The following is a 26883-nucleotide window of genomic DNA, read 5'->3' on the forward strand; positions in this document are numbered from 1 at the left end:
AACGGCTGCTTGCGCGGGCCCGCCTCCTTATCCGCCAAGGCAAGAAGGAGTGCTGGGAGCGGTATGTGTCCACCATTGGACTCCATGTCACTCCATCGCAGGTCTGGGCCAAGATTCGACGGGTCTTCGGCTATCGGACCCCTGCCAGCGTCCCTGCGCTCTCACTGAATGGAGCAGTTTGTACTGACTCCGACGTCATTGCAAACCGCTTAGCAGAGCATTTTGCTATGAGTTCCGCTTCTGCGAATTACCCCCAGGCCTTCCGCTCCATTAAAGAGCGGATGGAACGTCGGAGCCTTTCTTTTCGCACCAACGCTTCTGAACCCTACAACGCTCCATTCAGTGAGTGGGAATTTCAGAGTGCCCTTGCCGCTTGCCCTGATACCGCTCCCGGGCCAGATCGCATCCACTGTCAGATGCTGAAACACCTTTCAGTGGACTGCAAGCGACGCCTCCTTGACCTTTACAACCGTCTCTGGGTCGAGGGTGAGTTTCCGTCGCAATGGCGGGAAAGTATTGTCATCCCCATTTTGAAACCTGGAAAGAACCCTCTGGAGGTGGACAGCTACCGTCCCATTAGTCTCACCAACGTTCTTTGCAAGTTGCTTGAACGGATGGTGAGCCGGCGCTTAAATTGGGTGCTGGAGTCTCGGGGCCTTCTGGCTCCGTCTCAGGGTGGGTTCCGTAAAGGCCGCTCCGCCACCGACAATCTGGTGAGCCTTGAGTCGGCCATCCGTACAGCCTTTGCCCGCCGTCAGCACCTGGTCGCTGTCTTTTTCGACATGCGGAAGGCGTACGATACGACATGGCGTCATCACATCCTTTCTACGCTTCATGGATGGGGTCTTCGGGGCCCTCTGCCGATCTTTATCAGAAATTTTCTGTCGTATCGTACCTTCCGCGTGCAAGTCGCGGCCTCGTATAGTTCCTCCCTCGTCCAGGAGAACGGGGTACCCCAGGGCTCTGTCCTCAGTGTCTGCCTGTTTTTAATTGCAATAAACGGTCTCGCTGCGGCAGTAGGAAATTCTGTCTCCGCTTCCCTGTATGCTGACGACTTCTGTCTTTACTGTAGTTCTATTAGCATTGCAGCAGCTGAAAGTCAGCTACAGGGCGCAATCCGCAAGGCGCAGTCTTGGGCTGTAGCGCGTGGTTTTCAGTTTTCGGCTGCCAAGACCCGCGTTATGCATTTCTGCCGGCGCCGAACGGTCCATCCTGAGCCGCGGCTTTATCTTGCCGACGAACTTCTTGCTGTGGTGGAGACCCACAGGTTTTTGGGTGTCCTTTTTGATGCCCGGTTGACTTGGCTGCCTCATATCCGGCAGCTTAAACAAGCGTGTTGGCGGCATCTCAACGCCCTGCGTTGTTTGAGCCACACCCGCTGGGGCGCCGACCGATCTACCCTGTTGCGGCTCTACCAGGCGTTAATCCAGTCTCGCCTGGATTATGGGTGCCTAGCTTATGGCTCAGCATCCCCATCTGCGTTGCGGGTGCTGGACCCAATTCTCCACAGCGGGATACGCCTTGCCACTGGTGCTTTCCGCACCAGCCCTGTGGACAGCGTCCTAGTGGAGGCAGGTGTACCTCCACTGCGGTTCCGGCGCCAACGTTTGCTGGCCGCTTATGCTGCCCATGCTTTTAGCTTGCCCGGGCATCCAAATTATCGTGTCCTGTTCCCGCAGTCAGTCGTCCATCTGCCAGACCGTCGGCCCCGGTCGGGTTGTCCGATCGCCGTACGCATCAAGGAGCTTCTCTGTGGGCTTGGGTTTTTCCCAGTTCCACCTCCTTTCCGGGCGCCTCTGCGTACACCCCCGTGGTGTGTTCCTCGCCCTTGCCTTCGGCTCGACTTGGCACAGGGCTCGAAGGACTCGGTCCCTCCAGAGGCCTTCCGCCGCCGCTTTTATTCCATCCTGGCCACGTATCAGGGCTCTGGAATTGTTTACACCGACGGTTCGATGGTTGCTGGTCGTGTCGGGTATGCGCTAACTCTAGGGGACCATTCCGAACAACGGTCCTTGGCGGCTGGCTGCAGCGTTTACACTGCTGAGCTAGTCGCCATCTTTCGTGCCCTAGAGTATATCCGCTCCTGCTCAGGTGAGTCCTTCGTTATCTGTAGCGATTCCCTGAGCGGTTTACGAGCTCTCGACCAGTGTTTTCCTTGTTCTCGTCTGGTGATGGCTATCCATGAGTCCCTGCATACTCTTGCGCGTTGCGGCCGCTCTGTGGTCTTTGTGTGGACCCCCGGTCATGTCGGTATCCCGGGCAATGAACATGTTGACCGCCTGGCGAAAGAGGCCACGAGTAAACAGTCTCTGGACGTTGGCCTCCCAGAGACTGATTTGCAGGCAGTCCTCCGCCGAAAAGTTTTTGCGCTTTGGGACGCTGAATGGCGCAATCGGATCATGTCCAATAAACTCCGTGCCATCAAGGAGACGACGACTGTGTGGCGGTCATCCCTGCGAGCCAACCGCAGGGACTCTGTCGTCCTTTGTCGGCTCCGCATTGGCCACTCCCACCTGACACACAGTTATTTACTGCGCCGGGAGGACCCTCCTGTGTGTCGCTGCGGGGCGGCTTTGACAGTGGCCCACATTTTGTTGGCCTGCCCCCTTTTAGCTGTGGTCAGGCAGACATTTGCGCTGCCTGATACGCTCCCTGCCCTCTTATGTGATGACCCTGGTATGGCTGACTTAGTTTTCCGTTTTATTCGGGCAGGGGGTTTTTATTATTTACTCTGAGTGTTTGTTCTGTTCTTTTGTGTTGATTCTGGCCATTGGCCTACGATTTCACGCTGAGTTTTTAATGTGTTCTCGGTGGTTGGCTTTTCCTTTTTATCTCTATGGTCGGCCAACGACTGTCACACTCTGTGTGATTTTAATTTGTTTCGTCTGATCTCTGTGGGAGTATTTCTTGTCCTCTGTCGTCTGACGTCTTTCCTGTTGTTAGTTTTTTTTTTTTTTTTTTTGAAAAAGGGACCGATGACCGTCGCAGTCTGGTCCCTTTAATCCCCCCCAACCAACCAACCAATCCTTTGGCGTCTGCCGGTCAATGGCGCCTCTCCCAGGATGCCACTTCCCGCACCTTCTAGGCCAAAGGTCTGCTGCCACGTGACGACCACGAGAGCCGCGGTCTGTCGGCCCCCAGGTTGCCCGGTCTCTTTCTGTTCCCGATCTTGCTGCAGCTGGCTCCTTTATGCCACACAGCCCTCCTCGATCTCAGCCTAAAAAGAAGAAGAAACATAAGTCCCAGGACAAAGAGCCTCTGGTGTCACCAGCGGTCCCATCTCCGGCTTCACAACCGGATTCTGACCTGTCGTTCATGGATGTCGCCCGCTCCTTGTTGGTGATGGGTGGTGACCCGGCGGTATGACTGGCTTTAGCGTGTTCAGCCCCCATTTAAATAATCGTTCAGTGGTTATCCAATGGAATTGTAATGGATACTATCGTCACCTTCCGGAATTGAAATCCCTCCTTTCGTCTTGCTCTGCAGCTTGTGTGGTTCTACAGGAATCTCATTTTACTGATGCTCATTCACCGACCCTCTGTGGGTTCAGTGTTTTCAGTCGAAATCGGGTCGGACCCCTGCGGGCTTCTGGTGGCGTTTGTACGTTAGTCCGTACAGACATTGCTAGCATGTGGATTCCTCTTCAAACTACATTGGAAGCAGTTGCTGTTAGGGTCCACCTGGACTCTGAGGTCACGGTTTGCAATCTTTACACCTGCTGCCTTAACTGCCCTTCTTCAGCAATTTCCTCCTCCCTACCTCCTCCTTGGGGATTTTAATGCTCATCATCCCTTGTGGGGCAGTGCATTTCCATCTAGACGAGGTCTTCTTATAGACCAGTTTATTGCAGACCACAACTTGTGCCTTCTTAATGATGGCTCCCCTACTCATTTCAGTGCCGGTCATGGTTCCTTTTCTGCCATTGATCTTTCTCTTTCTTCTCCCTCTCTCCTCCCTGCATTACACTGGTTGCCAGACGACGACCTTTGTGATAGTGTCCATTTCCCGCTGATTCTCTCTCTCTCTCTCTCTCTCTCTCTCTTCTCTCTCTCTCTCTCTCTCTCTCTCTCTCTCTCTCTCTCTCTCTCCCTTCCCACTCCCCGATGGACAGGTTACCTCGTTGGTCTTTCCACCGCACCGATTGGCCTCTATACACTGGACAGGTCATGTTTTCTCCCTCTTTGTCGGGTTGTATTGATGACGTCCTACGTGACATGTCTGATGCGATTGTTCACGCTGCTAGCCTTGCTGTCCCACGCTCACCTGGACCATTTTGTTGCCGGCAAGTCCCGTAGTGGAGTATGGCCATTGCCATTGCCATCCGTGATCGCCGTCGAGCTTTGCAACACTTTAAGAGGCACCCCTCTGCAGCCAGCCTTACTACCTTTAAACGCCTTCGTGCTAAAGCCCGTTATTTAATCAAGCAGAGCAAGCGGATATGTTGGGAACGATTTATTTCTTCCCTCAGTTCTACTACCCCTCTGTCACGGGTATGGGCTACACTTCGCTCTCTCCAAGGTTGCCATCGGCAGTCCATCCTCCCAGGCCTTCACCTTCCAGATGGGCTTTGTATGGACCCGTTAGTTCTTGCGGAACTTCTTGCAACCCATTTTGCAATGGCATCAGCATCAGCCTCCTATCCGGCTGCTTTCCTTCACCGGAAACAGCGGGCCAAAGCTTCCATCTTATGTTTTACCCCTTGTGAGTCAGAATCTTACAACGAACCTTTTACTGAATGGGAATTTCTTTCTGCACTTTCTTCTTCTCATGATACGGCCCCTGGCCCAGACTCCATACATAACCAACTGCTTCAACATCTCAGTGCTCCACAACAGCAACATCTTCTCCGGGTGTTTAACCATATCTGGCTCCAGGGTGACTTCCCTTCTCAGTGGAGGGATAGCATCGTGGTTCCTGTCCTTAAGCCTGGTAAGAACCCCCTATCTGTTGACAGCTATCAGCCAGTTAGTTTGACCAATGTTGTTTGTAAGTTATTTGAACGGATGGTAGCCCGTCGGCTTAATTGGGTCCTCGAATCTTGGGATCTATTGTCCCCTTACCAGTGTGGCTTCCGAGAAGGACGGTCTCCAATCGATCATTTACTTCGCTTGGAATCCGCAGTTTGGCAGGCTTTTTCCCAGCGCCGCCATTTGGTTGCAGTATTTTTTGACCTTCGCAAGGCCTATGACACGGCCTGGCGCCATCACATCTTACTTACCCTTCATCAGTGGGGTCTTTGGGGCCCACTCCCGATTTTTATCTGCCAGTTCCTGTTCCATCGGTCATTCAGGGTTCGGGTTGGTACTGTTTTTAGTTCTCCACAGACCCAGGAGACGGGCATCCCACAGGGTTCTGTCTTGAGTGTCCTTCTTTTCCTTATTGCTATCGATGGACTTGGGGCCTCTGTCAGTCCTTTGGTCGCCCCTGCCCTGTAGTGGATGATTTCTGCATTTGGGTTAGTTCCTCTTTGATGGCCTCTGCAGAGTTGCAGCTCCAGGGAGCTATACGGCGTGCCTCTGCATGGACCCTCTCACACGGGTTTCAATTCTCTCCTCCAAAATCGCGGGTGGTCCGCTTCTGTCGCCGTACTACGATCCACCCTGATCCAGAGCTCTATCTCGATGCACGACGATTGCCTGTGGTCCCACAGTTTCATTTCCTGGGTCTTCTTTTCGACAAGCAGCTCACTTGGCTGCCCCATATCAGACTTCTGAAGGTAGGATGTCTCCGTAAACTCGATGTCCTTCGCTTCCTTGCCCATTCCTTTTGGGGTGCGGACCGTTCCCTCCTTCTCCGTCTTTGTCGTGTTCTAGTTCTGTCTCGCTTGGACTATGCTTGTCAAGTTTATGGTTAAGCTGCTCCTTCCACACTGCACATGCTGGATACAGTTCACCATCGTGGTATCCGTTTGGCCACCGGTGCCTTCCCTACTAGCCCTGTTGATAGTCCTGGTTGAAGCTGGGATCCCCCCCCCCCCCCCCCCCCCCCCTTTCTGTTCGGCGGTCCCAGCTTCCGGTGTCTTATGCACTCGCTATTCGTTCCTCTCCCACTCATCCTTCCCATTCTATCCTGTTCCCAGACCATGGACGTTGCCCACCCGATTCCCGCCCTCGGGCGGGTTTACCGGTTGGGCTCCGCCTTGCGTCTCTTTGACGTGATTTTCATTTTCCTTCTTTGTCCTGTCTTCCTCGCTCCCTCCCCTCCACCCTCCCTCGTTTAGTTCCTCGGCCTCAAATTCGGATGGATCTCCACCGAGGTCCGAAAGATTCTATCCCCCTCGATGGTGTTCTGTTCCTTTTTCAGCCAAATTTTTTGGGAGTTTCGGGATGCTGTAGTTTCTTACACTGATGGCTTTAAATCTGCTGATCATGTGGGGTATGCCTTCACGGCCTCTGTTGGAACGGAAAATCATCTACTGCCACCTGCATGTGGGGTGTTTATTGCGGAATTGATGGGAATTTCCCAGGCCCTTACCTCTATTAAACAGTCCCAACACAACCACGTTTTGTTATGTACAGGATCAATGAGTGGCCTTCTGGCTATTGACCGGTGTTTTTCGCGCCTCCCTTGGTCTCTGCCATCCATGACCATCTCGCTGATCTTCACCATGCTGCTTGTTCCGTTGACTTTCTTTGGGTGCCTGGCCATGTGGGTATCCCAGGTAATGAGCTTGCTGATCGTTTGGCTGAGGGAGCAGTCACTTACCCGTCCTTCTCTGTAACCCCTCCTGCAGCGGATTTACGGCTTCACATCAAATCCCACTTCGAACAGTCGTGGGCCAACTCTTGGGAGGCTACTCCCCTGTCAAATAAATTTCGTGCAATTAAGGTGACACCAGGCCCATGGCGTTCTTCCTTTCGCCTCTCCCGAAAGGACTCGACCACACTGTGTCGTCTCCGCATTTGCCATACCAGGCTGACCCATGGCTTTCTTTTGCGTGATGAGGCACCCTCACTTTGTGGTTGTGAAGCCTTCCAGTCAGTAGCCCACATTTTGGTTGAATGCCCCCTTCTTTTGGCTCTGCGTGCTAAGTACAGACTCCCCTGCACGTTACCTTTGATGTTGGCTGACGATTCCCGGATGGTCTCTCTGGTTCTCGGTTTCCTCCGGGAAAGTGGTTTTTATTCTCAGTTTTAAGGTTTTTAATCCCTGTCTGGTGTTGGGGCAGGGCTGTGAGTGGTGGGGTATCTCCCACTGTAAGCTGTGTTTGGAGATTCCCGACTCACCTCCTTGACCGAGATCCTCTTTTCTTCCCCTTTTACTCTGTTTTTAACCTTTTTCTTTTTTTTAAGGATTGGTTAGTCTCCTTTTCCATATGTACTTCTACATTCTAGCAGTTGCACCTTTCAAGTCGCAGGTGGTCTTGCCTCTGCTGCTTCAGCATAGCGTTGGGTTCGTTCTCTTGCTGACTTCCCTCATTTTGTTTTTACCATTGACAACATGACTGCCCTTTTACATTTTTAGCCTTTTCGCTTTTATTGTCCTGACTTTCCTGAGATGTCACACTCGCGGAATGGACCACATTTGAAACAAGGGACTGATGACCTTGCTGTTTGGTCCCTTAAACCCCAAACAACCAACCAACCAACCTTGCTGTGGGACAATCCCTTGCCTATCGGACGTCTTACACATGGCTTTGCACACTACTGTAGAATGTGATGGTAATCCTCTTTCTTCATTGATCCTTTTATTTGTACAAGATCACCAGTCTTATCATCTCCAAAACATCCCCAGACCATGAGGAAGCCCTTCCATGTTTTAATGTTGGAGATACACATTGGGGTAACATTCGTTCACTTGGCTACTGGCGAACGAACCTGTCGCTTTGTGCCAAAGACCTCAAATTTGGATTTGTTGGTGAAAAGTACCTTTTCCACTGATTTACTGCCCAACTTTCATGTTGTCTTGCCCAGTTAGCCTCTTCTGCCTATCAATAGCTGTCTGTAATGGTTTCTTAGCTGCCACATGCCTGTTTAGGTTCACTGCTTGAATAAGTCTTTTCACAGTACTCACTCACTGGGTTTGCCCTGTTATAGTTGAGTTCTGCTGTTAAAACTGGCGCTGTTTCAATGCGATCATGTTTACTTGTGACTACTATGTATTTTTCATCACTTTTTGATTTGACTTACGACATACCTTTTCGAGGTCGGTACATATTCTGGCTAGTATCTGCATGCCCCTGCAAAGTGTAGTGGACACATCCCAAGGAAATACGAGGGGAGACCCAAAGAAACCGGATTGTTGTCATAAAAAATTTATTGATGAACCTATTTACATAATTACTTCAGTCATCTTCAAAATACTCTCCATTACATACAATGCACTTGTCAAGTCTCTTTTCCCACTGTTGGAAGCGTGTTTGGAACTCTTCAAGTTTCATATTGTCCAGTGCCCTTTGCGAAGCTGTTTTTAACCGCCTCCACATCGTCATAATGCTCCCCTTTTAGCATTCTTTTCATTTGTGGAAATAGGAAAAAAGTCGCACGGGGCTAGGTCCGGCGAATACGGAGCGTGGGGAACGACAGACCACCTCTGAGATGCCAAATAGTGGGTCACTCGTAAGGCCATGTGTGCTGGAGTGTTGTCGTGATGCAGAAACCAGTCACCTGATCGCCAAAGTTCCGGGCGTTTTCTCCTCACATCCTCTCGTAGACGCCTTAAAACGTCCAAGTAAAAGTGCTGGTTAATAGTCTGGCTAGGGGGTATGAATTCCCGATGCACAATTCCACGAACATCAAAAAAGACAATGATCATCTTCTTCACATTTGACCTCAGTTGCCTTGCTTTTTTTTGGTCTGGGAGAGTTGGGAGTGCTCCACTGGCTTGACGCTTGCTTGGTTTCTGGGTCATACCCATAACACCAACTTTCATCCCCTGTAATGACTTTGTTCAAGAAGTTTGGATCACGTGCAGTCTCTGTTTTCAAGTCCTGACACACATTCACGCAGATGGTTTTTTTGTTCCTGTGTGAGAAGGTGCGGAACAAATTTAGCAGCAACACGTCTCGTGCAAATCCTCACTCAAAATCCGCTGGCACGAGCTCCAAGTGTTTCCTGTCTCTGCTGAAACTTGGTCGATCATTTGGCGACGTTTGGCGAACCTTTTCAATGTTCTCCTCATTTCCCGATGTTGAAGGGCGTCTAGAACGAGCTTGGTCTTCAACACACATCTCACCACGTTTAAAGCGCCCAAACTAGTCGAAAACCTGTAGTAGTAGTAGTAGTAGTAGTAGTAGTAGAAGGGTTTTGTGGGTGCACGACAGCAAGGTCTTCAGCGTCGTGCGCCCACAAAACCCTTCTACTACTACTACTACAGGTTTTAGACTAGTTTTGTGCGGCTCATAGCGTCCTGGAAAGCTTCCTGAAGCATTTGGTATGTCTCCATTGCAGTTTTTTTAAGCAGGAAACAAAATTTCACACACACTCTTTGTTCTTTTAAAGGTACCATAACGACTTCGCAGAGGTAACCCGCCAACAGTCTGAGAAACACAATACCACACTTGCACGTTCAGCTCTACACTGACGCCGTGACGCAGTCTGCACAGCTGTTTCGTGAAGGTCTCTACTAACACCATGTAGCGTGAAAACCCTGCACTACGTCTACCAGTGGCAGCGCCCTTGGAGTCCGGTTTCTTTTGCCCCCCCCCCCCCCCCCCCTCCCCCCCCACCCACTTCGTATGTTCTTGATGTGCTATTTGTTGCATAGTAAGACCGGAAGCGTGTAGACACTATTGCAGAATATTTTTCAGTGGAAAGCTCCATGCTCCATTTCATTATCAATGTTTGCACTGAGCACTCTTTGCTTTCTCGTGCTTAACTGATTGTATTGTCACCACAATACAAAATTAGTGGCATGAAATGTTTGGAACTTGAACAGCATAACAACAGAAGGGAAGGTTATGTTTTGAACAACTTCATTTTAAGAAATGTGGAATCTACTCTCAAACATTGTATTGAGCACTACACTAGGGAATCAATATAGCTAATATGTTTTTGAATCTGATAACTAGCTTTTTTATCTTACTTTCAGGGCTTTCAAAACTTCTGTACATAATAAATTTGGTGATAGGCATAAGTCATCGAAAACTGTCCTGAATGGTTTCTCTGAAAATTAAATAGAACAATTAGTTTGGGAACTAATTTGAAATGTAAATAGTGTAAAACTATACTTAACCCCTTAGCAACAAATAATCCTGAGCAAATAGGGAGTGAGTGTTACAGGGATTAGTGGCTGCAAAGCCATTGAAGTGAGGTTGAATACATTAACACCCAAATCCACCAAAAATAAACTCAAAATGTATCTGTTTTCAAAACCACATAAAACTTTGCTTGATGCTGTCCTAAGAGGTGGTGTTGAGTCCTTCCAAACTCACCTTTTATATGTAGACCAGCCATTACTTAAATACAAAGAAATTGTATTTACAGCAATTGAGAGATTTGTTATAAACTAATAAGACATGAAGAGATGTAACTGGTTCTCCCCCCCCCCCCCCTCCCCCCTCCCACCATGATCCACAAAATTGGCCAGACTAGCTCTTTATTCACGTGAACTAATAATTGTTATTGCCAGAGCTTCTCAAGTTAATTCCATATTTCTAGGTTTCTAAAAGGCTTCTGACACTGTTCATCTCAAGCAACTTCTAACCAAAGTGCATGCCTATGGAGTATTATCTCAATTTTTTGACTGGACTCTTGATTTCCTGGCAGAAAGGTAATTGATAAGTCATAGATTAAAACAAGAAGTGATATTTTGGGTTCTCCAGGGAAGTGTTACAGGCCCTCTGTTTTTCCTAATCTACATAAACAATTTAGATGACCTGAGCAGTCGACTTATATTGTTTGCAGGTGACGCTGTCATTTACCATCTAGGAAAGTCATCAGAAGATAAAATCCAATTGCAATATGATTTAGATAAGATACTTGTATGGTGTGCAAAGTAGCAGTCGAGTCTAAATAATGAAAAGTGAGATCATCCACACGAGTACTAAATGGAATCTGTTACAATTCACTTACATGATAAATTGAACAAATCAAAAAGCTGTCAATTCAACTAAATACCTAGGAATTGTTATGAACAACTTGAATTGGAGTGATGAATAGGTAATGTTGTGGGCAAGGCGAACCAAAGACTGCATTTTATTGGCAGAACACTTAAAAGGTACAACAGGTCTGTTAAAGAGACTGCATGCACCATGCTTGTCAGTCCTCTTCTGGATTATTGCTGCCCAGTATGGGGTCTTTATCAGATAGGGGTAACGGAGGATGTTAAAGTTCAAAGAAGGGCAACTGGTTCTGTGTTATCGTGAAATAGGGGAGAGTTTGTCACAGAAATAATACGCAATTTGGGGTGGCAATCATTGAAACAGACGTTTTCTGTTGTGCTGAAATCTCCTCCGAAATTTTAACTGCCAACTTTCTCTTCTGAATGCAGTAATATTTTGTTGGCACTCACCTACATAGGGAGACATGATCTTCGTAATAAAGTAAGAGAAATCAGAGTGCATATCAAAAGATTGTGTTCATTTTTCCTCCACACTATTGGGGAATGGAACAGTAGAGAAATAGTCTGAAGGTGATTTGATGAACCCTGTGTTTAATGTGAATTGCAGAGTAGTGATGTAGATGAATTTCATTAGCCACTGAACTAATTAACAACAACACAGAAGCTACACCGGATGATATACAGATAGAGAAGATAAACAATTCTTGGTCAAAAACAACCCAGTGCCTGCAGAAACTAATAAACAATTGCATCATTACCAAGGGGGTGTGTGTGTGTGGGGGGGGGGGGGGGGGGAGGGAGATGTGTGGTTGTCATTGTTGATTCTTCAGATAAAGACTTAGTGTATTCTTCTCTGCTGTGCTGTAGGACAGATGATGGATGTGGAAGCCTTACCATACACCATTAAATGCACTTTCATGACAAGTTCAGTCTTGGTAACTATATGAAACATGGTTAATAGACTAATTGAGGAAAGATGGATAACATGAATCTTTAGAAATAACAACCTTACCATCACTGCTGATAAGTGACAATGTTTTTCTAGCTCAAGATATAATTGATACGAATCCCTCTAAAAGTTGTCTGCTTCCTTCCTGCCCATTTTGTGTTCTGTCTCACATTTTTATTTTTGAAAATAAAATATGTTATGGAGAGTGTAAATTTGATTTAATAATTGAACAAAAGTGACAAAATATTCTTCAGTATATTAACATCTTTCTAGATGGTGAGGTTGAAGAAATGTCCCAAACTGCAATTGAAATTGATGACGTACTACTCAACAAACAATTTATTTGTGAAGCTGTAACAAAGGTGAAAGAAATGAAAGAAGACACAGATTTGGAACTATCAGATTTTGTGTAAGTATAAGAGTATACCATATGTTAGCAAATAATAGTACATTCATTTAAAAAATTAGGGATATTATTACAGTTTTGTATAATACAAACTCTGGTTCTCACAAGTTGGTACAGGAGTAAACAAATCTTTTGGTTACATTTTTTGTCATAATAAATTTATGAAGTTGATTGTGAGCCGGGTTTGAACCTTGTGATTAAACACTTCCAGAGCAGGTAGGGACTCTTGACGTCCTGTGCTCACACTTCTCTCACTGTATCTGCTCAAACCAAAACTGTAGCATGCATACAGTGAATATTATTTACATGCTAACTACCTAAATGTTTGGATAAAAACATCTTTCATTTGATTGTGAGGAAGAGGTGGAACAACTTGTTACATCACAGATCTCCCCCACGAAGATGAAAGATGTCATGTAAAATAAATTAACTAACTAATTACAACTTTATTAGCACACCATGCTTTCTAATAAATCATTAATAATACCGAAATAAATATGTCTGACTCAATTCAATTTCTCCATGGAACATGAAGGATCATACATGAAGGTAGTCAATTTTTTAGTTAATAATTGTTTGCTTTATAAAGTGTAAGTATCATAGCTTATTTTTCCATATTCGGATATGTATGTAACGTATATTCATGCTTACTTAGTGCCTTGCCCCTGCGTTTAAATCACTGTATCTGCACCATCTGTACACATCACAGATTGGGACACACACAATATATTTTTCACACTACATAAAATGTCTGCCATCATTGGTTGACTGTTCAATGTCATCAACATAATGTTTCTTGATTTACTTGTCGGCAGTTATTTCAACACATAACTATTTCTTGTTGTTCATGTGGTTGTTATTATCAAGTAATCTCATTTATGCATTCTGTTGTGCTAAAACACACTTCATTGTTTTTATAGTCACCACATAACTACTACTTAAATATAACAATTATATTGGGTGACACTACTGCATAGTTTTGCCTATATCTTCTTCGTTGTTTACCTCAGTTACACTTGGCAAAATTTTTGTTATTTCTTGAAAATTCCTTTTTGTATCTCACAACCTCTGCTATTTCAGCACTTCTTGTGTGTCTCTTTCACCTTGGCTCCAAATGTAGTGTTTAAACAGTGGCTGTAGTTAGGAGTTGTAAAGAAATTATCACTTCTTGATTGGTCTGTCACCTCAGTGTTGTTAAAGAGTGTTTCTAACTTACTAATGATTTACAGTCGCCTTCTCGTTCTTTCTTGTTGTAGTGGACCTGTTATGCAGTGGTACTGATTCTGCCATGGAACTTCGTTTGCAGCTATAGAGGGTGGAGAGCTGTAAGAGAGCTCAGAACTATGCCAATTCATTATGAAATGACCTAATTGCCTTTTAGGGAATTTCAACAGTGTAGGAAGACAGATAGCCACTTATCATAAAGAAGACACATTAAGCTGCAGACAGGCACAATTAAGGCACTTACACAAAGCTTTTGGCCACAGCCTTCATCAGCAAAAGGGAAATAAAGAAACACACACCCATTAATACACACAAGCTAGCACACCTCGTGCACACGACTGTCAACTGCGGCAGCTCAGGCCAGAATAATTTTTGTTTGCTATTGCTTGTAATATAAGAGCTATTGACACTAATTTACGTGCCCCTAAGTTGAAGGGAAGGAAGTGCCTGAAGGGAAATGGATATGTTAAAATTAGATGTAGTGGAAATTAGTGAAGTTCGATGGCAGGAGGAGCGGATTTTTGGTTAGTTGAAGACAGGGTTATTAATACAAAATCAAGTAGGGGTAGTACAGAAGTAAGCTTAATAATGCATAGGAAAGTAGGAATGCGGGTGAGCTACTGTGAACAGCATAGTGAACAAATTATTGTAGCCAAGATAGATATGAGCCCACACCTTAAATGTTTATATGCCAACTAGCTCTGTAGTTGAAGAGATTGAAGAAATGTATGAATTAATTCAGATAGTTAATGGAGATAAAAATTTAATAGTGATGGGGGACTGGAATTATAGTAGGAAAAGGAAGAGAAGGAAAAATTGTAGGGGAGTATGGACTGGAAGAAAGGAATGAAAGAGGAAACCATTTGGTAGAATTTTGCACAGAACATAATTTAGTCATTGCTAACACTTAGTTTAAGAATCGTGAAAGGAAGTTGTATACGTGGAAGAGACCTGGAAACACTGGGAGGTTTCAGTTTAATTTTATAATGGTAGGATAGAGATTTCAGAACCAGATTTTAAATTCTAAGACATTTTCAGGAACACATGTGGACTCCAACAACAGTTTATCGGTTATGTACTGTAGATTAAAACTAAAGAAATTGCAACAAGGTAGGAAATTAAGGAGATGAGACCTGGATGTGTTGAAAGAACCAGACATTTAGTGTTTCAGAGGGAGCATGGGGCAGTGATTGACTACAACAGGGAAGAGGAATCCAGTAAAAGATGAATGACTAGCTTTGAGAGATGAAATAGTGAAGTCAGCAGCGGATCAATAGGTAAAAAAATAAGGGCTTGTAGAAATCCTTGGATGTCACAGGATTGAAGATGTATTCTCACTCCATCTGTGAAGAGACACCATGCTTCTGTCATGATTGATGTTTAATCTGTTACTCATTGTCCACATTCTGCATGATTGGTCAAAGGCAGCAGGTTTCTTTCTTATGTTCTTATGCAAGGAAAGTTCTGGCAATGTGGAACACAAGCCTCTGCCCAGTCTCGTTCCCATGAGTCCATTGACTTGGTTGGATACATGTGTAGTTCCATGGATGGTTGTTTCCTTGATTAAAGCAGTTTCTTTCTAGGATAACCATGTCTTGATGGATAGGGAGATGGAATGCCTTGTATGCTTTTAAACTTGTAGGGTAGAGCTGCTTTTCATTGAAGTGCTAAGGGCGGACTGTGGCTCAATATGGACAGCCATTTGATGGGGTCGATAGGAGGGTACTACTGAAGATTCTCATTGTATTGTTCAGCAGTGCATCGAGAGTTTGTATGCATGTGCTATTGAGTGTACAGGAACACCATATTTAGCAGAAGAGTACACAAGTCCAAGTGCTGAAGTGCACAGTGTTTCAGCAGCGGAGCCCCAAGTTGTATCGCACAGCTTATGCAGGAAATGGTTTCTAGTTAGTATCTTCACAGAAGTGTTTCTCAGATGATTCTGGTCGGGTAGTGTATGGTGGAACATAACGCCTAGACATTTTTTATGCTGATTGTGGTGAAGCAGTCTGTCACCAAAATAGACCTGGAGCTGTGTATCCGTTGCTACGCTGCACAAATGAAAGTAAGCTGTATCTGCTCTCTTTGGGGTTTGGCTTCAGTCTCCATCTCCGAAAGTAGATTCCCATTGTCACCAAACAAGATGTTAACATGACTTCCATTTCTTCTATGTCCCATTGCCAGCATACAGTCTTCAGTGCGTTCAAACTTAAGAGATCTAGTTTCAGGCATATCGGAGATCTGCAGATTAAACAGGAGTGGGGCAAGGATGGATTCCTGAGGTCATCCATAATTTAGTGTCTTTAAAGCACTTACCCTGTTGGCCAGTATGACCCAGAATGACTTTCCAGCAGACATTCTATTAATAAATTGGGCTGTTTTTCTGCATGGGGTTATTTGAATGAGGTTGTAGAGAAGACTGTGTATCCATACTGTGTCATAAGCTGCTGAGAGATCTATAAATGTAGTTGATGTTTTTAAATTCTTGTGAACACCTGCTTTTATGCAGGCCATGAGTGACATTATCTGGTGTGTATGGCTTCTTTTTGGGCAAAAAAAAAGCTTGTTCAATCAGAATTTTCTATATTATTATATCAGAAATTCTTTTGTAGATGACTCTTTCATGAAGGTTCTACATTCAGTTAACAAAGACTATTGGGCAGTAGCTTCTCGGCTCATTGCTTGGTTTTTGTGGCTTAAGGATAGCAATGACATTAGAATTTTTCTCTCTCTTCATGACTCCCCCTCTCATCAGGATACCAGTAAACAACTCTGCTAGTCATTTTTGATATATTTACCACGGTTCAGGAGGAACTCAGGATGAACTACATCAGGCCCTGATGCCTCTCCTGCTTTGGCTTCTTCGAGTGACATTGTTATTTCCTTGACACCAAATGCCTGGGAAAATACAGTCAGGACTAGATGTCTTTGGACCTGTGAATTCATATTTAATATGGGTGACATGTGCTTTGTCCCATGGGGTGCTTGAAGTAGTCACAACATGATTCACAGTCCTGTGTGGGTGCAAGGCCATTTCACCTCTTGTGTCGTTAGCATTTTGCCTTTTTACTTTGAAAGTGCCCAGGCTTCTCTGCCAGATCTTTTCAGGTCCAAGTTCATGACTGTCTCTGTTCATTTCTTATGACGAGCCATGTCCATTGTACTTATCAGGTCATCAGCTACCCCTCTGTCTCCTCCTTGGAGGAACTCGCATATGAATAGTTCTTGACATTAAATGTATGAATAGTTCTTGACACTAAATGTATGAATAGTTCTTGGCACTAAATGTATGAATAGTTCTTGGCACTAAATGTATGAATAGTTCTTGGCACTAAATGTATGAATAGTTCTTGGCACTAAATGTATGAATAGTTCTTGGCACTAAATGTATGAATAGTTCTTGGCACTAAATGTATGAATAGTTCTTGGCACTAAATGTATGAATAGTTCTTGACACTAAATGTATGAATAGTTCTTGACACTAAATGTATGAATAGTTCTTGACACTAAATGTATGAATAGTTCTTGACACTAAATGTATGAATAGTTCTTGACACTAAATGTATGAATAGTTCTTGACACTAAATGTATGAATAGTTCTTGACACTAAATGTATGAATAGTTCTTGACACTAAATGTATGAATAGTTCTTGACACTAAATGTATGAATAGTTCTTGACACTAAATGTATGAATAGTTCTTGACACTAAATGTATGAATAGTTCTTGACACTAAATGTATGAATAGTTCTTGACACTAAATGTATGAATAGTTCTTGACACTAAATGTATGAATAGTTCTTGACACTAAATGTATGAATAGTTCTTGACACTAAATGTATGAATAGTTCTTGACACTAAATGTATGAATAGTTCTTGACACTAAATGTATGAATAGTTCTTGACACTAAATGTATGAATAGTTCTTGACACTAAATGTATGAATAGTTCTTGACACTAAATGTATGAATAGTTCTTGACACTAAATGTATGAATAGTTCTTGACACTAAATGTATGAATAGTTCTTGACACTAAATGTATGAATAGTTCTTCACACTAAATGTATGAATAGTTCTTAACATCCTATTCAATCCTGATATGTACTCCTAACTGAAACGTCTAGGGCTGGTCTTTTTTGCTGTCTGTCACTGCTCCTGTGAACCTCTGGTAGCTTTTGATAGTGGGTGGAGTCCAGCCTAAGCATTTGTCAAGGTGGCTGGAGAAGTTCTTTCAGCCTGCCTTCTAAAAATTCCATCTTGGACAGGGATAGGACCTTATCAAGGAGACACTTACTCCTATTTCAATTAGAACTGGTCTATGTTGGCTAGGTAGGAAGTCTTGAAGTATTCTGTGGGTCCCTTGTAGCAGAATGTTCTCATCGTCTTTGCTTACGAAGTCCAAACCATGGTTGTATACTAGGTTTCTAGCTGCTGATTTAAAAGATCCCTTCACTTTTGCATCAAAAAGCAGTAATAGATTATTATCAGCCCAGCTTGTTAGTGTTTCGCCAATGCTATTGTTGGTCCTCTATTTCCATTGTGTGTGGTGACTGTTAGTCTCCAGCATAGACTGCTCGGTGGAGCACTAGAGGAAAGGTTTTGGATGTTGAGTTGGTGGTGGGAGTTTTATATATTACTCGTAGCTATTTCCCTTAATTTGATGGCAACTTCATGAGTGGTGTTGGTGATGTATGTCTTAATCAGGAAAGTTAATGTGGGAGTGAACATACATAGTGATTGCAAGTATGATGGTATGTGGCTCCTAACAAGTCATATCCTGGTATTTTCTCTCTTTTGTTAAGCGGTCTTTACTGTCAATATGGGTTTTGTGGATGTGTGACACATGAAATTATCTACCAGAATTTTATGCAGGACCTGGCATTTAGCTGGATTATCACTTCTGCAGTGAGGTGGCAGATCTTGATACATGGTCCAAGACTTGTCAGGTGGCCCTGAGAAGGGCCTGTTAAATTTGCTGTATTGTAAGGCATAGTGTGCTTTAGCCAAGAGATCCAAAGAGTGTCTGGCAACCTCTGTTGTAACCTCTATTGTTATCCGGAGTGCACCATGTGAAGATGACAGGATATTACACCCCGCTTCACTACTGTCTGGAGTTACAGTGGCTGTACCACTTGATGAAAAAGTAATCATTTTACAGTGCTGGCAGAATTTAATTAATCATGCTTGAGCAAATTTCCACAAAATATTTATAAATTATGCACACAAACCTTTCTTAGGAGTCAATCTAGCAGTCAAAACTGGTTCAGATTCCCTGTAGTTTCTTAGATTACATCATTATACAGACAGAAGCAAGGAGGGAACTTCAGTTTGTTCGTTCAGTAACAAATAAAAATACTTCACAGACAGAGTGATATTTTAAGATGTGCTTGATTTTAACTGACATTGGTGAATTCGGCTGTGAGCTAAGTGAAGTTCGCCACTTACCTTGGAGGGTGGCAACTCACAGGCCTGCACGACTTTAATGGATCAGGTACTATGGTATAAATTTTGACATGGAAGTACCATGAATTCATAACTGCACCTTATAGAGATGGTCACCCACAAATTTGGTAAATATTTGTAGCAAGAAATATGAAATTAAGGCTGTTCTAATACAAAGCAATGAGTAGAAGAAAAATGGCATTCAGAATAGATACTAAACATTTGCCATCGTCTCTCATACCGTATAATACATGTAAATGTAATTACAATTAATCACCCACCCACCAAGATGACAATTCATCAGGCAATTAGTGTCACAGTTGTAGGATGGGTGAGGGAGGCAGTAATCTAAAATAGAATTAAATATGAAGTATGTTGAATACAGTAAGACTTTAAACATTTATTACTTGGTCAGTGGAACCTATTACTCCCTTGCTACAGGTAGTCTGTTGGTGGCTCATGACATACTAATTTATATAGGTTATCCATTAATATTATGATCAGTTCATATTTAGCCCAAGGTGCCGCCACCCCCCCCCCCCCTCCCTCCACCCTCCATCAGTCTTCTGACTGGTTTGATGCAGCCTGCCACAAATTCCTCTCCTGTGCTAACCTCTTCATCTCAGAGTAGCACTTGCAACCTACAGCCTCAATTATTTGTTGGGTGTATTCGAACTCTGTCTTCCACTACAGTTTTTGCCCTCTGCAGCTCCCTCTAGTATCATGGAAGTCGTTCCCTGATGTCTTAACATATGTCCTATCATCCTGTCCCTTCTCCTTATCAGTGTTTTCCACATATTCCTTTCTTCTCTGATTCTGCACAGAACCTCCTCATTCCTTACCTTATCAGTCCACCTAATTTTCAACATTCGTTTCAAATGCTTCGATTCTCTTCTGTTACAGTTTTCCCACTGTCCATGTTTCACTACCATACAATGCTGTACTCCAAACATACATTCTCAGAAATTTCTTCCTCAAATTACAAACATACATTCTCAGAAATTTCTTCCTCAAATTAAGACCGATATTTGATATTAGTAGATTTCTCTTGGCCAGGACTGCCCTTTTTGCCATTGCTAGTCTGCTTTTGATGTCTTCCTTGCTCTGTCTGTCATTGGTTATTTTACTACCTAGGTAGCAGAATTCCTTAACTTCATCTACTTCGTGACCATCAATCCTGATGTTAAGTTTCTCACTATTCTCATTTCTACTACTTCTCATTACCTTTGTCTTTCTTAGATTTAATCTCTGTACTCATTAGACTGTTCATTCCGTTCAGCAGATAATGTAATTCTTCTTCACTTTCACTCAGGATGGCAATCTCATCAGCAAATCGTATCACTGATATCCTTTCACCTTGAATTTTAATTCCACTCCTGAACCTTTGTTTATTTCAATCATTGCTTCTTTGATGTGCAGATTGACCAGTAGGGTGAAAGCCTATATCCTTGTATTACACCCTTTTTAATACGAGCACTTTGTTCTTGGTTGTCCACTCTTATTATTCCCTCATGGCTGTTGTAAATATTGTATATGAGCTGTCTCTCCCTATAGCTTACCCCCTACTTTTTTCAGAATTTCAAGCATCTTGCACCATTTTACATTGTTGAATGCTTTTTCCATGTTGACAAATCCAATGAACGTGTCTTGATTTTTCTTTAGTCTTGCTTCCATTATGAACTGCAATATTAGAATTGCCTCTCTCATGCCTTTACCTTTCCTAAAGCCAAAGTTCCACCCTACAATTTTGATATTGACTTTTGGGCAAAAAAGTTTGAGCCCCACTGGATTAGGCGAAGACCGTGCTGTATAGGGAAATGCCATGAAATCTGTTAGGAATTAATGAAGATACCATAAAGTATGTGACTGATGGAAAACTGATTTTGATGGTGACTTGAGGGAGACGTCTATAGCACAGATTTGAATGGTCCTAATTTTACTTAATAAACTAAAATACTGGAGGAGTCGTTAACACAAAATAAGTATTCTTTCCTCTATTTACCCTAACACTGGATTAAACAAGAACAAATAGAATACTATAAGCAGAACACGTGATTTCAGATGGACGTGTGTTGAAACACTTTAATTAAATCACATATGACACCCGTAATTTCAAAGTTAAATTAGCATATAACTACAGAGCCCCCTAACTCAGATCAAATACTTATTTAGATAACTTAGACAGGGTACTCGGCGACATAATCTACAGATTAATTAAAATTTTAAGAATAATAATTACGATGGAAATTTGCTGGTGCCACACAAAAGGTGCAACAATAGTTAGTTTGCTCGGGACCGTGTCTCTCAGCTAATTTACGAACAGGAACGCACACTCCAGACAGTCAAGCTTGTGATTTTTCGTAAACACAAAAAATCTTTAACATGTGATTTTAGATTATTAGATATTTCTTCTAGTCATTAAGTGATTTGCCTCCTCTTCTTCTTTGAAGGCAGTAAGGTGTCAAGCTTTGTTATGCTTAAATTTCTTGCTTCTCCATAGTGTTTCAGGTAGTGATGATGCAGACAAATAGGTCATTTAAAATAAAGAACTAATAAGTGGAATGGGCTTATTACTATAAGAATTAATATATTTCACATTATTAGTGAACTAAACAGAAATTCACATCCTCTCTGTCATGGATGGGGAAAAGCAGATAGTACAAGACCGATGAAACATCTGATAGTTTTTTCAAAACTTAAGAAAATTAATCTTCATTTTTTTTCTCACTGTCTCTACAGATTTGATTGCTGTTGGTATACTGCATTTTAATTTTTGCTGTCACCTACTTAAGTGAAAGTGTGTGTAACAAACCTTGGTTTAAAAACTTACTGAATATCCTAAAGTCACACAATTTCCATTACATTAATTCAAAACGTACTAGACCTAAAGCACGCTTAGATAACGTTTTTGTCAACTGTCTTCATGTTTTGTATATAGTCAGTGTGAAAGAATTTGTTTCCTGAGATCACATCATGTTAACAATACATTTAAATCTCTGTATAAAAGTGGACCGGAACAAGTCCCAACATAAGTTAACTAAGTCTATAAATACCTTAGTACTAACAAAATACAATCTGAAGAAGACTAGTGCACCTGATCAGCATAACAGACTGGAACAAATTACTTCTAAGATGGAACAAATTACTTCTAAGATGTGGTACAAAGCCTAACTTGATTATGAAGTCTTCCACAGTTAATTAATTACATCTTCAATGTTCATATAGTACTAAAGTAAAAACTTACAATTAGAAAGGGAAAACCATGGTACACCCTAGAATGCGAGAACGTAAAGAATAAACTACTGCTATTACAAAGCTTAAGCAAGGTTAATAATTCTGATGAAATTAAAGCCCTGAAAAAAATTACCAAGAAACTGTACAAGAAAGAGTTAAAATTGGCTTAACAAAGATCCAACACTAATTTCATAAAAACAATAGTTAAAACCAATGCAAAGCAGCCTGGTCACTAATAATACTAAAGGTGTAGTCAAAAACTTGATAACACAGTTACAATAACAGCAGATGTATTTAACCTGTGCTTGATTTGTGATGGTATGCACTGGTACTCTACAACCATATATCTTCGAAAGGAAACCATACCCACAGATTTTGAGATGTGGTATGATAGAACTTTTTTTACTAGTACAAGTACTTAAAAAAACATCCTCAGAAAAGTGTTCAGATAATGTTTTTAAATGTCTAAATTTCACCCCCCCCCCCCTCCCCCTCCACAGAAGGTCACAGTACTGGAACCTCTTTTTATACAAATCAAGCACTACATTCACCCATTACTTTGTAAGCTGTGCAAAGGAAGTGTAAAGGTTAATAGGAAAACCTAATGAAAAATATAGGGATTACCTTAAGAACACAAACCTATATCATTACCAGGCTGGACCTTCATTAACCCTGCGGCGGGCGCGTGGCAGCATACAGTCCAATTTTGTTTTCGTTCAATAATTACGTCAGCGTGCCAAGCACACAACAGTGGTGCTAGATATGCTTAGATTGTTTAGTCACACGCCAAACTGCATTACTGCTCCGTCATTATACCCACCATAACAGCTGTGACTCACCTGTGAAGTGGACGACTGCACCGAGACGGCACTGCGTATCGCACGCGCCCGGTAATGTAAGTACATGTAGCCGTACCACTGTCAAATGTTCTGATGATTAGAAGCTTTGTTTTACAACTCTGTGGGTGAATGATGATTTAGTTATTAACATTGCTTTGGTGTTAGAATTATTTTATTGTCTCCCAGGTCCGCACAAAGTAAAGGACTAACACCAGAAGAAATTGAGCATCTTCTTCTGCAATCATGTGACGAAGAAGATTACGCAGATTTCTCTGACAGCGATGAGGAAGCAGAAATAATTGAAAGTGCAGATCATTCCAGCGAATCTGAGCAGTCATGCGTTGACGGGAATGAAGTGAAAGGAATGCCACATGATGACTGCCATTTTTATATTGGTAAGGACCAAGAAACTTTGTGGATAAATAATCCATTAGCACTACCAGGGAAACCAAAGCGTAAGAATATAATCGAAGTCCTACCTGGCCCGAAACGCAATGGTAGAGAAGCTAAAACTGAAATTGAAAGTTTTCTCAAATTGTTTGATCCTGAGATAATTGATTATGTCGTCGCAAACACAAACAAGTACATAAATAACAAGAGATCTGTGAATTACTCAAGGGCTAGAGATTGCAAAACTACTACTGCTTCTGAAATAACGGCTCTTTTTAGGAGCACTGTTTCTCATTGCTGTACAAAAAGGATGCACAAATGTATTAGGACTGTGGGCATCAAATGGAACAGGAATGATTATTCTAAGGGCAGCATTTAGCTACAAGCGTTTTCTGTTCTTGCTCCGGTCACTCAGGTTTGACAATACTTCTACAAGAAAAGAACGACTAGCAACTAATAAACCTGCTGCCATCTGCAATCTCCACTCAGCATTTCTGAACAACTGCAGAAATAACTACAGTCCAGGGGAGTTCACAGCCATAGACGAAATGCTTGTCCCATTTCGCGGATGTTGTTGGTTTTGTTCAGTACATGCCCAATAAGCCCACAAAGTATGGATTGAAGTTGTATGCATTGTGCGATAGCAGGACATTTTATACTTTTAATTTTGAAGTACACTGCAGCAGACAGAATCGTGGACCATATGTTGCATCTAACCAGCCAATGGATATTGTGAAGAGATTGGTTGAGCCAATCAAGGGAACTAACAGGAATGTAACTACGGACAACTATACAGTAGTTACCCTGTAACCCAGCATCATTTAGAAAATGGGCTAACATTCACTGGAACATTGAAAAAGAACAAGAAGGAAATTCCTCCGGAATTTTTGCCCAATAGATCGCGAGAAATTGGAAATTGTCTTTTCGGATTTCAAGATGACTTCTGTCTTGTGTCGTGCCAAACAAAAAGGAACAAGGCTGGGCTTTTCCTGTCATCAATGCATGAATCTGCTGAAATCGAAACCGCTACAGGCAAGTCTGTTGTAAATTTGGACTACAATGCAACGAAAGGTGGAGTCGATACTGTGGATTGTGTGTGTACATCCTACTCTACACAAAGGACCACAAAAGATTGCCCTTAGCATTGTTTTTTCATTATCTGGATATTGCTGGGGTAAATTCCCGGGTCTTGTTTTTTGCAAACGATCCAGAGAAAAGATTCAGAAGAAGAACCTACCTAACAAACCTGGCCTTGGCTCTGATGGACTGCCATTTGAAAGAAAGGGCTCAGCTCTCTACTCTACCATGAGATATTCAAGGATTTCTGTCACCTCATCAATCAATTCCCGCCAATCACAATGAGACTGTAAGAAGGTGTGGGAGGTGGCATCTCTGTGGTGGAAATAAATAAATAAATAAATAAAACTGTCACTTGCAATAGCTGCAAAAGATTCGTTTGCAAGCAACGTTGCCACAATGTTGTCACATGTAATGATTGCAGAGGTTCTCCGGAGGAAGAAAGTGTGTGATTCTTGATATGTATTCACTGACTGCATTATTCTTTATTATTACTACAAAGTTTTTATACATATTACACGTTTTTGTAAAACTTGCTTTAACAATGGTAAACAATCGAATCATATCTGTGGTTATAATTTATTTAGAATTGTTATTAAGGTAGCACTTAGGAAATATCCTGGAAACGTATGTCAGATATTCTGTAACAACTTTAATTTTCCCATGCACCTTGGATATATGTATACAGATCATATTAAAAGTTGCTGTTAAGAATGATGCTATAAACAATAAATAATTAATTCCACCAAAGAATTTTAAAAAAACTGGTTTTTTATGTATTTAAACGTAGGCAGCACCGAGTGCAGCACGCGCCTGCTGACGCAACAATCTTAAGCGCGCCTGCCGCAGGGTTAACCAGCTTTAGGAAGGTAAACTAAGAGGAAGTTCTTGAAATTGTTGAAGACTTGAAAAAATTCATTTGATACAGATATTTTTAATATATCAAATAACCTACTAAAAGAAACAATACATTACATTGTAGCTTGATTAACATACTCCATAAACTTGTAATACAGAGGGTGTTTTTCCTTATCCCCTCAGATTATGCAAGGAGACTCTGGTCCTTTGAGAAGGGAAGCAAATCTGAACCCACAAACTACAGGCCAATTTCACTAATCTTAGTACTAACTAAAGTCTTCGAAAACATTATGTATAAACTAATGTATGAGTACCTAGCACTAATGTGCACTTTGTGCATCTGTTTCAGCGTCATGATCGGCCTCGTATTAATGCTGCTGTTAAGCATGTTTTATGGGGCTGGAGAAGGCACTGATGGTGTTCTGGGTGTGGCTCGCATTACAGTGGTGCCAGTTGAATCTGTCAATAAATCTGGTTTCACTAGGTATGGCCTGCACCTCAACAGTGTGGGAAAGGGAGGATGGCAAAACTTATAGGTGACAGTGTAGTGGGCAGTGGTGGGACCTCTCATAGAAAAATTCCTGTAGTAGTTAGTGTCAGAGCTGCACCTTTCTTAGATTGAAGTCAGCTGATAGGTATCCCAGCTTAAAGGAAGTCCCTCTAACAAAGCAATCAGCTTCAAAGGTCAGGTATTCAAATAGAGAAGGAATTAGTATATTTCATCAAAATATGAGGTATTAGAGATAAAGTAAGTGAACTGCTTATAGATGTTGACTCTGACTCAATTGCTATTTCAGAACACTACTTAAATAATTCGACAATTCAGAGGCTTCCTTTACCAGGATACAGATTAGCTGGCTGTTTTTTAAAGAGTTATTTGCTGGGGGAGTGGCCTTGTACATAAAGAGTATTCCATTTGAGTCCGTACATGTCATGGCACTGCAGGAATAAGTATTTGAATGTTGTGCAGGGCGGTTGAATTTAGTGAAACTATATTTCTATTATATGTGGTGACTTCAATACAAATTTTGTATGTGATTGTGCAAGAAAGAGGGTGTAGGAAGATCTCCTAAATTCATATTATCTGATGCAGATTGTGTTTTTTTTCCAGCCAGGGCACAAGGGAACAGCAGCACAGCCATAGACAATATTTTTATTCATTCATCATTAGTAGATGTGCATTCTGTTAGTAAGGGAGTCAATGGCCTTTCAGACCATGAGCACAAATTTTAACATTAAAAGATTTTTGCGCTCAAACCAATGTTGTATATGATTACAAAGTATATACAAGAGCTAATCCAACAGCAATAAAGAGTTTTTTTTTAAAGCTCATTAAGGAACAAGAGTGGCAGGATGTTTATAGTGCTATTAACATAAATGACAAAAATAAGGCTTTCCTTAGCACATTTCTCATGCTCTTTGAGAGTTGCTTTCCATTAGAATGTTCTAAACTGGGTACAAGCA

The 26883-nt window shown here is 42.4% G+C and overlaps 1 protein-coding gene across 2 annotated transcripts in view; it reads left to right on the top strand.

Annotated features, from left to right (window-relative positions):
- The window catches only part of LOC126163066 (uncharacterized), a 148131-nt gene that overhangs the window by 53303 nt on the left and 67945 nt on the right, over window positions 1-26883 (top strand). For both annotated transcript variants that reach the window (XM_049919969.1, XM_049919970.1), the window contains exon 2: window positions 12224-12359. In XM_049919969.1, coding sequence (XP_049775926.1) covers window positions 12224-12359 — 136 coding nt within the window. The remainder of the gene's footprint in view (window positions 1-12223; window positions 12360-26883) is intronic.

The sequence above is a fragment of the Schistocerca cancellata genome, chromosome 2, assembly GCF_023864275.1.
Source record: "Schistocerca cancellata isolate TAMUIC-IGC-003103 chromosome 2, iqSchCanc2.1, whole genome shotgun sequence".
Classification (NCBI taxonomy): Eukaryota; Metazoa; Arthropoda; class Insecta; order Orthoptera; family Acrididae; genus Schistocerca; species Schistocerca cancellata.